At 40.9% G+C, this 11,325-nt stretch overlaps 2 protein-coding genes across 2 annotated transcripts in view; both read left to right on the forward strand.

Annotated features, from left to right (window-relative positions):
* The window catches only part of tldc1 (TBC/LysM-associated domain containing 1), a 10,499-nt gene extending 3,453 nt beyond the window's left edge, over positions 1-7,046 (forward strand). Inside the window, exons 3-10 of the mRNA XM_015374096.1 lie at positions 271-525; positions 613-757; positions 834-1,045; positions 2,299-2,485; positions 4,183-4,301; positions 5,137-5,316; positions 5,973-6,648; positions 6,720-7,046. Coding sequence (XP_015229582.1) covers positions 271-525; positions 613-757; positions 834-1,045; positions 2,299-2,485; positions 4,183-4,301; positions 5,137-5,316; positions 5,973-6,098 — 1,224 coding nt within the window. The 3' untranslated portion in view covers positions 6,099-6,648; positions 6,720-7,046. The remainder of the gene's footprint in view (positions 1-270; positions 526-612; positions 758-833; positions 1,046-2,298; positions 2,486-4,182; positions 4,302-5,136; positions 5,317-5,972; positions 6,649-6,719) is intronic.
* Positions 7,047-10,697: 3,651 nt separating this feature from the next.
* The window catches only part of plcg2 (phospholipase C gamma 2), a 47,307-nt gene continuing 46,679 nt past the window's right edge, over positions 10,698-11,325 (forward strand). Inside the window, exon 1 of the mRNA XM_015374107.1 lies at positions 10,698-10,838. The gene's annotated coding sequence lies outside the window, so the exon portion shown is untranslated. The remainder of the gene's footprint in view (positions 10,839-11,325) is intronic.

The following is an 11,325-nucleotide window of genomic DNA, read 5'->3' on the forward strand; positions in this document are numbered from 1 at the left end:
CCGATAGGGGGCCGATTATATAGTGCATCCCTAGTATGAAGTCTTGGATGTTGTGAAAATGTCAGGCAGAGTTAGAATAATATTTTTTTGCTCATAAATGTTCATGGTTACTTTTGACCCCAAGTCCTGGGTAATAAACAATACACCATGTGTCATCCGATCACTTCTTCTACTCAGTTATCTAAATGATTTTAGAAGTTACTCTAAAAGGTCAGTTTCTTTGTGTTTTCTGCCTTTCCTTTCTCTAATTCCTGCCAATGTCTCTGGCAGACCTCCATGGGTGACCTGGCTTCAGACACCATGGTGAAGAGGATCTACCGATGCATGTGCAGCATCGACCCAGGACAGGCGGCACCGTCGGCTTCAGCAAAGGAAGGCACCGCAGGGGTTGACCGGGAGCAGCTGATCGTCTTCCTGGCGGACACCCTCCGAGGGACTGCAGAGGAACGGGCCCCACTCGTCTTGGTCATGTCCCACAATGCAGAGGGGGTTCCAGATGTTGTCACCTGTGAACAGGTGGCAGCGGTAAGTGAGGCGGGGGAGTTAACAGGAAATTTTACAGTGTTGATTTGCTGGTCGGTTCTCAGCTTCATGGTTTTTGCTTTTCTTCAGTTCTTGGAGGACCTGATTTCTGCTATAGTTCAGATTCTGACCAAAAGGGGGCGCCTGCAGGGCTGGAAGCCAGAGCAGATGGGTGACACCCAGCTGGGGATCAAACTGCTGGCAGAGCAGATGTGCTCTGAGCTCAAAGCTTCAGGTAAACCAGTGACTATCAAGTTTGTGGACATCTCCAGGGATGCTCTCCACTTACTGCGTCTGTCTTCTCCCCTCAGATCAGGGAACTTGTGATGTTTCCTGTCTGGAGGACTGGATCTTCAGGGTCTCCCAGGTTTCCCTATACTTGGAGATCCTGGTTGCAGAGGGCCTGAATGTGTCTCTGGGTTCTTGGACGGCCCCAACTTTACTGCCTCTATGCAAGGAGACACACTGGAAGGACCTGAAGTGCCTGCTGGACATCCCCACCCTCATGTTTCTTGCTCCACAGGTCTGGGGTTCAAAGTATTCACTTTGGGTTCATCAGAAGCCAAGACTGTATCTGTTTGATTTAGTTATTCCCAGTTTAGTTGTGGCTCACCTTAAAATTCTGCAGATTACATTTTTAAGATATTTTAAAGGTTTAGTGGAGATTTTCGTGAATTTTTGAAAAGAAAACCCTCTCCATTCTCCAGAAATGCACATGCACAACCCTGTACACGCTCCCAAGAGGGAAAATCTATTAAACACGCACAAGAGCATGCACGAGCCAATTTCTCCTCATGCACGCTCTGTTTCAAAGTTGCTGTTTGCATCGCTCATACAAGCTTACTTTACAAAAGATTTGCAATTTTTCCACCATGTCAGACTCACCACCGGTAAGTGAAAATGGGAACGAGCATGTAGGACGGCCTTACGTAAACAGAATGATTGAAAATTAGGAGGACCACTTATTTTGGTGATCCAACCGGAAAAAGAGTATCCTCCACTATACCTTTAATTTAATGAGTAGAAGGTCTTAAATGAGAACAAAATAAATCACTTTTAGAGCTATAGTTTTTAGCATTTTAATATGAATCTGCTGTGGCCTTAATCAGCTGACCGATAACAAGGAGTAGAACATGGCTACGATGAGGAAATATATGGGTTTTACTCTTTTTTGTATCTGATGCAGATCTCTGTAAAACCTCTTCTGGCTACTGGTCTAATGAGGTCCGTGTCCTTCAGCTTCAACTCTACTGACTGAACATTTGCCCATTTCAGAACATCTGAGATGTTCTTTTTTAAAGTCTAATCATAGATCATTGTTGGATTTAGGTCTTTACTTTGACTAGGCCATTTTAGCAGAAGAATATGCCTTGTTCCACCTGAGCTATGAATGTCTGCAGCTCCTCCAGAATCCCCGTGTCCTCCTGGCATTGATGTAGATCAGCAGGTGGTTCATCTTCAGATGATGGGTTGATCTGGGAGATGTTGAAAGCTGTTGAAACCCTGATTTAAACACCACCAAAACTTTCTCCATGATACTGGTTATTCTCTGGAGAACCTCTGAGACCAGAACCAGAACGGCTGCAGTTGGTTCATTTACAAACAGGCCTCCTTCTCGGCAGATAATCCCCTTCTGATGATAACCACTCTCTTCTGTGGGGGACCACTGATGTTCAGCCTCTATCCTCGCTTTTATTTCCTGTGGAGGATCAGCAGCATCCTTGCAAACTGTTCCTCACCAACAACCACTTTCTCTCTCCTCTTATTTTCCCTTAGTTACCGGACAGCTACAGCACCCCCTGGAGGCTGGTGTTTTCCACACACCTGCATGGGGAGAGCTTCACCAAGATGGTGTCGGGTCTGACGCACCACGGCCCCACCGTGCTGCTCATCAAAGACACCAAGGGCCATGTTTTTGGGGGCTTTGCATCGCAAGCCTGGGAGATGAAGCCTCAGTTCCAGGGTGAGAACAGGAACTGTTGTCCTCTTAACCGCTGCTCTATAACTAAAAATCATTTGATCCTGAGAGGAGGATGATGATGATGATGATCAACCGTGTAGCGTCTCCATCAGTCTTCTAATTAAAAGAAGAGGGGTCCAGCACTTTAAATCAGCACACTAGTTGAAGCTAGATATTTTTTTTAATTAAATTTTTATGTTAATGATTTGCTTAGATTAAAGTTAATTCTGAATTATAAACAACCAAATAAAATGTGCGCACAGCTGTGCACTGACTTCATTTGTACTGCAAAAAATCTGTACTGCTGCATATATACGATGGGGTCTGTATGTATGGAAAGGAAAGGTCCAGGTGCTATGTTAAAAATCCCAAACAAATGTTTCATCTACACCACTTTAGGTCTTTAACCGTTACCGTTTATCTCCATCTCCTTCCTTTAGATTGAGTTTATCTCTTGTAAGGTGGACTCAGATTATTCGGCCCAGCAGAGGCCTGTTTTTATCTCCTTTTATCTCCTTTCCATCAGGATGGTCGCATTTAAACAGAAACACCTTCTGTTGCCCCACAGCGGAGGGAATCCAAATGAAAACCTACAGGAACCAAGGACGACAAAACTTTTTAAATTTTAAAAATAAAAGACTCAGACATTGTCTTTACAGCTTAAGGAGTTATAAATCTAGGCATGGGTTGTGGCTCCATGGTTTCCATGGCGACATAGAGCTAGAGGACAGTGTTTACTATAACTTAATGTATGGAAGAGTTAAAGCTGTCTCTGATAACCTGTTGTCACTGGAAGAAATGTTACCAAGAGGAAAATATAAAAAAAACATTGTTTTTGATTTCTTTTTTTTTTTTTACTAATCCTCTCCTTCTGCTTCCATAGTTCATCATTTTTGCTCTTAGATATCAATTATATAACTGGTTAACCAGCTCTCTGTGTGATACCAGCTGCAAACGTTTGATCTTAATTGTTGTGAAGCAGATTTTACAAACAAGCAAAAATGTCATTATTATTTACATTTAGTTAGTGTTATGTCATTTTTCATTTTTATTATAAAACCTCAAGTGAGGGAAAAAAAATCAGTGAACTTGATTTGGTAGGGAAAAAAAATCAGAGATTAGATTTTAAAGCAAGATTGCCCTGATTTCTATACAGTTTCTCTGAAGAAGAAATCAGTCAAAAGAGAAGTGGGGTCTTAAAAGTATGGGGGCTGAATAGAAAAAGGAACAAAAAAGCGTCTGCTTCAAAACGATTATTTCACAGAAAATGGCCAAATTCAAATAATGCCTCAAAATCAAAACCATTCAGCTAAATACAAAAAACAAGAACAGCCTAAAATATTAGTTATTAGCTGCCTTAGGGTTAGATATCAGCAACAAAAAATCCATCAGTCAATTTCTGATTTATATATTGGAATATTTAATTCTTTATTTATGTATCGATGTCATTCATGCATATTTTACTGCACATCGGATCTCATTAGTGAAACTGGGTTAGGATGTTCAGGCGGTAAAGAAAATGGATCTTTTGCTTTTATTTCTGAGGGTCTTTGTTAACGTTGCGAAGGCATCTGCAGCTGGGGGCCAATCAAGCCCCCAAAAAGGCAAAGCATGGAGGAAGTGTCACCGCTTGTTTGAATACCGAGGACTGGAACCTGGCGTTGGGCTCAGATCTCTGTGATTTGTTTATTTGTGTGCAGGGGACTCCAGATGCTTCCTGTTCTCTGTGTTCCCCACGCTGAGAGTCTACACGGCAACAGGATACAACGAACACTTCATGTACCTCAACCAGCACCAGCAGACAATGCCCAACGGACTGGTGAGCAGGCAGGAGACCAGTAGAGCAGAACCTTACGGCTTTGCTTCACGCTCTATGATTGTTTAGACCCCACAACCCCCCCCTCCCTACATAAAACCTAGCAGAGAATTAGCCATGAAACAAACCACACATCAGCAGAAATGGCTCAAGTGATGGAACATCATTTAATATTTGAATGAAATCTAAAGGAAACGTAGTAAGATCAATCTGATTCCAACACCCCGTCTGATCTAGAACCAGGTTTCAGTCTGATGCTGTCTCCATCAGAACCCTACAGTACAGCTGACATAGCACGACTTTAAAGTGGTAAGAAGACAAACATTGGTACAAGTCACCTTCAGTCAGAGAGAAAACCTGTTTGCTTGGTCACAGAAGGCTGTATCACAGGCATCCCTCATCATCGTAGTTCTTCACTTTCAGATCTGGTTTGAGCTGAGTTTTAACTCCTTCTATCAACACGAGCCGGTCAACAGGTGCTCCTGCTTAATAGCATAGTTTCCTACAGAAGCATTGAAGTTAACCTAAATTTAATCATTTGTTTTATAAAATATAATAAAAAAAAAAACGAATATTTATTCTTGTCTCGATAATGAATTAAAGAAATCTTTGGCTTTCTGGATGTTTTGTGATGAGTTCCAAGAAGTCCTCCTCACCATCACTCTAATTTTAGGTCCCTCCATTGATCCAGTAGCAGGTTCAGGTCTGCAGGGCTGAGCCGCTCCAGAACATTAGGACGCCTTCCAGTCAAGATCTGGCTGTGAATGATGAAAGCAGATTGATCAGGTAACTGATGGCCTCTAAAAGCTTCCTCTGCTCTGTCTTCTGATCCCATCAGGGAATGGGAGGTCAACACGACTACTTTGGTTTGTGGCTGGACTGCGACTTTGGGCAGGGTCACAGCCGAGCGCGACCCAAATGTACCACCTATGGCAGCCCCCAGCTGTCTGGAGACGAGGACTTCACCCTGGACTCTGTGGAGGTGTGGGCTGTGGGGAAACCCCCCCAGCCACCTGAGGTACGGGGATGGGGTGGGTGGCACACCTGAACCAAAGAGTTTCTCTAAAGTACTCTTGAGAAAGCCCCTCTGTTACCATGACAACCATGCAGATGGTTGTTTTTGTAGCTACAAATATTTCTCCTTATCATTTTAATCTTCAAACATTATTCCGTGCATTTATTTCCTTTGCTGCAGATTCCGACCATGATGATATTTTAGGCAGATTCTGTTCATTTTTATTACCAGACCTTTTTTGCGTAGCTTCTTGGAAACCTTTAAGAAGCCCTATGAATGTTTAGACTGATTGGGAAAAAAATCCCATGAACATGCAGAGCTGAAAATTTTCTCAGTTCTGCCGACCAGTATAGAAACCACCAGGGGGAGACTGTGAGTCAGGCCCAGATCTCCTTGTCCTTACAGGGGCGGTAAATGTCTGCTGCCAGGACCCGTCTTGGATCTTTGCTTCCCCAGAGCTTCCCAAGGATGACGGATCACGGCCCAGTTGAAATATGATGCAATCTGCTGGTTCCTGTGACCAGTCCTAAATTTAACTCATAGGAATCATTTGGTCTGAACTGTTTATCTGATTGAACGTACCGGGTCGGCTGATGAAGTACAGAACAGAGAAACTTTGGCTTTCCTTCCACTGATCCTTGGACTGTCTGTTGTTTCAGGGGGAGGAAGAGGATAGTAAGAAGAGCATCCTGAACGTGGATCCAGAAGTTCAGGCCATGATGGAGCTGACAGGGAAAACTCTGCACAGCGAGGGGTTCAATGAGCTGGAGGAAGACTTCGATTAGCCACAGGGAGCCATCTTCCTCCCTGAAGTAATCAGTAGATGGAAGTATTTCCCGCCTCGGGGGATCCTTCCGGCTTTTTAAGCCACAAACTGTCATCTTGTTTAAAAGGGAACAACCATGCAGGCTTCCAGGCTGATTTCTCAGTAGTTGCAGGTCAGAGCTCTCATTAAACTATGAGCTTATACCAGCTAGCAACTTCTCCATCTCTGGGTGTGAATTCACACTTGGACCGGCTGCTTCTCAACAGAATCAAACCTCTTCATTTTCACTGATAGAAAAATATGTAACAGAAAGTATCTCCCTGCATGTGAAGCCCTTTGGGGATTTTTTTAAAGAATAAATTCATGTTTAATTGTTGTTGATTAATGAAAATCTGAACAAAGTAATTTTTTTAGTGGTTTAATCTTTGATAAGTTTAACAGAGATGATTCCTTCCTGATGGTCCAACTGCTGCTCTCTTTCTGCAGATTGCAGCCAAACCTGAGCCGACCAGTTTTCTTCCTATCGGGTCTTTGTGCTCTGGTCTGATCCAACTGAGCGTGTCCTGATGGTTGCTACAGATCAGAGACACGCTCTCGCTCTGGTTATTCTATTGCTCTGAAGATGATGATGGTAGAGGAGCTTGCTACAGATCAGAGACACGCTCTCGCTCTGGTTATTCTATTGCTCTGAAGATGATGATGGTAGAGGAGCTGAAGCAGCATCTCTTTAATGTTTGCATCCTTTCTTCCATTCTGAAATCCTCCTGCTCTCCTCTTCGAGTAGTTAAGGTAGACATCAGATCAGAGCAGCTTTGTGAGATTCAAAATGAAACCATCGGGAAAGTGTAATTAATCTTAAGCTGATTATTAATCTCTAATTTCTGTGTTCCATCCCTGCTGTTAGCTGATTAACCAGAATTATTCTTTCTGTGTTTTAGCGTTTTATCTGGTTTGGATGTTTGTTAAACAAAAAAAAAAAAAACTTTGGGAATCACCTTTTTTTCCCCCTCTGAGGTCCGTTTTAATGGACCTGATGACTGTTGATGACGAGCACACGCTGCATGTGGTGTCAGTGAAACTTGAAAAATGTCACATATCTAGCAGATGTTTCTCTACCTCAGGTTCTTTTTAGTTTGTAAACTCTGTTACAGTCGAGTGTCACATTGATTTTTACAGTGCATGTAGTGAATCATGAGACGTGTGTATATGTAGTGATTATCAGTATGTTCACCTGTAGTAAAATAACATTAACTATATGTCTCTGTGTTTCTGTGCAGATTTTTCTTCCTAAGTGGTCAAACTTTTGTGTTCTGCTTTGTTTCCCTGCACCTGGTTCTGGATCTGCAGCTAAGATACCCTCTAACCCTTTATGGACATGTTTAAACAATTAAAAACATGAGTTTTGCAGCTCAGATGCTCCATATTAACAATACATTTATGCAATTGCTGAGAAATCACAGAACTGCGAACACAAGGTCCCACCTGAGCTGTGGGTCTCTGCAGCTCCTCCACTAACCATGCTCCTCTTGGCTGCTTCGCTGTAAAATGCAAACTTTCACTGAAAACTAACAAAGTTGGTATAAAATTAGCAACAATAATCCCCAAAGATCCATTTAAAATAGTTTTAAAATCTAGTTTAGCGACATTTTTATGTCATGATTTGCTCTTCTGTTGATTAAAATACACAGTATTAAAATAATCTGAAATTGTGGAGTTTGCTTTCTAAATAAATGTACAAGATGTGATTTTTGGATGGAGCACATTAAATCTCACTTGCCAAAAAATGATTTAATGTAAAACAGCTTTGAAAGTGAGTAATGTTACATTTATAATTCTGACCTTGATTTTAATTTTGGTTAAAGTAAAACTATACAACTATATATATATATAAAAGCAGCTTTCAGAGTCAAAAAGGTTTTTTTTTTTTTGGTGTAAAAACTACACAGGATGGAGACATTTATGATACAAACATTCTGGTCATTTTAAGGACCTTGATATGAATGGGAAATATAAAACACTTCAGTCGAGGCACAACAGATTTATAAACAATGAGCTTTATTTAGGATAGTAATGACGAGAAAGTGGAGATAGCCATGAGTTGTTTGAAAAGGTTTTTACCCCCTTTCATTTAGCTTTCAGAACACCAAACTAATTTATTAATCAACGAAAAAAACAATTAACATGACTTTTTTTTTTTATTACTTTTTTTCATTAAATGACAGAAAAATTATTTTTTTCTGAAGCTCACCTTTTTAACCACTATATCACTCAAATATTATTTTAATCCAAATAATTATGCTATATTGTTCATTAAATTACAACCATTTCAGTCATTTTGGAATCAAAATGCTATCTATGCAACCTCAATCTATTTGGGAGCAAACAATGACTGTGTTGTGAGTAGAATTCATGGCATCAGTCTTTATGTGGATCAGTTATTAATTACATTTACTGTGTTAAAAGATACTTTGAATGGTCCGGATGAAGCAGATGCTGAGGGAAATCTTTGCTTAAAACCTTTACACAGATAAATCTGCTCCATTCGTAGAGAAGCTATTTCCTGGATTGTGTTTGTTATCTAATTGAGAAATTATGGGTCGACTTTGATTTTTCAACCTTTGGGACTGAGCTTTATTTCTTCATATGAACATGTTTTAGATATAAGGGGCAGCAGCTTTAGTGCTGCCTGACTGCAGCATACAGGCTGTAAATGCTGATATTAGATGAAGACAAACAGGTGGTGAGAAGCTGAAAGGCTGCCTTGTATTCATGCTCCCTCCTCCTCATCTGCTCTGCTATCATGCAAATACCTGAGTAACTGATGCAAATGTCTCACAGCTCATGTGATCTTCTGTCAGCAACTTTCTGGATCTGGTTCAACTGAGAACAATATCTGTTTGGTTTTTGTTTTTGGAAGTTTAGGGTTTTATTTTCAGAAATCAAAATAAGTCTGATGAAAACACTAGAAGTCAGCTCAAGTGATAATCACCCTCTACAGAGCCTTAAAAATAAATACATATTTTGAATAATAATTAACCAGGAAGGAACAAACTTAAGAAAAAATGTATTACAAGTTATTTGACCAGGAAAGCCTGCTAGTTAAATTCCCAGAGTTTTGATAACTTTCCTGACAATCCCAAAGCATTTTATGTGGATCTTATTCTTCTCCTTACTTTTGCTTGAAATAAAAAATCCTATATATATGTATAGGATACATTCTTTAATTTTGCTGCTTGTAGAGGCGTGTTTCCAGCTGCTATCCCGACATGACACCACGAGCGCTAGGAGAAAAAAACAGCAGGTGGAGCTAATTTCTGCTGGACCTCATCCATTGGTTTGAAAGACCAAATATTGCAAAGATTTTCATCTTAGACATGCAAATTGAAATGTTACCCTTTCTTTATAATTAGTTTCTATGTGAATGAAAACAGATCAATGTGACACCCTAAGCTCTAATCATGTTTCTGACCTAAAACTTTATTCATTCATTATAAAGGATTTAACTCCCTAAACTCTGCAGTGATTCTGAAAAGTCTTCTTCAGACCTGCAGAATAAATTAGGTGTAGGTGCGTTCACTGGACTGAATGCTAGTCCAGAAGCTATTTCTTTTACAGAATCACTCAGCTCTGACCAAAACATACTAGAACCTTTTTTTTTAAAAGTTAGTTTTTTGCCTGAATCAACCAAACTGAAACTTATTGGGCCTCTTTTGGTTGCAGCAAAGCTACAGTGAAGTATGGTGATGGCACCGTCATGCTGAAGGCTAGAGTGGATGAAGCTATGAACAGTTGAGATGCCACATCTACTTTTTTGCAAGAAAGGTGTAGATAATGAGATTTTTTTCATGATTAAAGAGCTCATAATTAAAACAATTTGATCTGGAAGGACAGAACAAAAGCCCAGAACTGAGCCAAACAGAAATGTTGGGCAATTGGACAAGAGATGTCCACACAAGACGTTGAAAAAAGTTAAGGAGAGGGCAGGTCAGGATATGGGATCCCAGGTGCCAAATCTGAATAAAAAATAGTTTAGTTTCAGGTTTTTTATGTTTATGCATCTGGATTATAGTCGCTTCTTTATTTTCCTTTTTCTTGAAGATTGGTTAATGTCGCATTTAAAGCATAAATGTCAAAGTTTTAGGAGGTGAGACACGTTTGGATATGCTCTAGACTTTAGACTTAGTCAACTTTATTGTCATTTTGTAAACACAGGGTGTATAAAAAACAAAACATTTGTTTTATACAGCTTTCAGACAGTGAATGAGCAGCAGCTTAGCAGTAAAAATGAACATTACCATTTCATAAAGTGCACAAGTGATCAAATTTAAACAGTTTGGGGAAAGAAAGAAAAAACATGGTGCAAAAGGCACTGATGTGGTTCTCATCTTGCACATCTTTAAAACCGAATCTGTACTTGAGTTTAGAGCCCTGAGTTTATAACGTCCCATTTCAGCTGCTTTAATGAAGGTTTATTTTGAAAGCTTTAGGTCAGAGCTGCAGCTCTGCGCTTCTCTAGTTTGCATAGATAGCGTCCTGGCTTCCGGACTCTGAGGCTGCATAAGTTACATGCTGTGCATATAATCCTAGTGAACTTTTACTTCCTTGTACTAAAGCCGATAGAGGAACTGACCGCCCTGCGGCTGGCCTGCTGTCAACACTCTACATCCTCTCCTGCTTCATTTCCTAACGTTTAAATCATGAGAAGATAGAAAACAAAGAGCGACTAAGAGGAGCCGCGAAGAAGAGTTTTCAGGGGAAGGTAAGCGCACTTTCTGAGCTTTTAGCTGGAGATATTGAAGCTTTGTGTTGAAAGTCGAGCAGCTGCGCATTGGCGGAAGAAGTCCGCTTCTTGGTGCTCTCAGGATGGAAGCTGCAGGTTCACCCAGCCGCTGCTCTGGTGCGTTCACGGTCCCGTTTCCCATGATGGAAATGCGCTCTCATGTGAAACTTAATGGGGTTTCTTCCTCTTAATTAGTGAGAATCTAAAACGCTTACTGTGACAGTCAGAGAAACATCTCAGAGGGTCAAGGAGGAAATGGGCCCCTAAACACTGACACCTCTGAGACCCCCTTCATTAGAGCAGAGACGTAGCCAGATATTTTTTATAAGGGTGGCCTGGCAATACCCAAGGAACACTGAGGGGTGTCCGAAATAGGAAAGGGTCCAGAAGCTCAGGGACTCATGGGCGTAGGTTTGCATAGGGACCATAGGGACATGTCCCTACCAACATTTTGGACCGACCTACT

This window comes from Cyprinodon variegatus, unplaced genomic scaffold, assembly GCF_000732505.1.
Source record: "Cyprinodon variegatus isolate N-32 unplaced genomic scaffold, C_variegatus-1.0 Scaffold97, whole genome shotgun sequence".
NCBI lineage: Eukaryota > Metazoa > Chordata > Actinopteri > Cyprinodontiformes > Cyprinodontidae > Cyprinodon > Cyprinodon variegatus.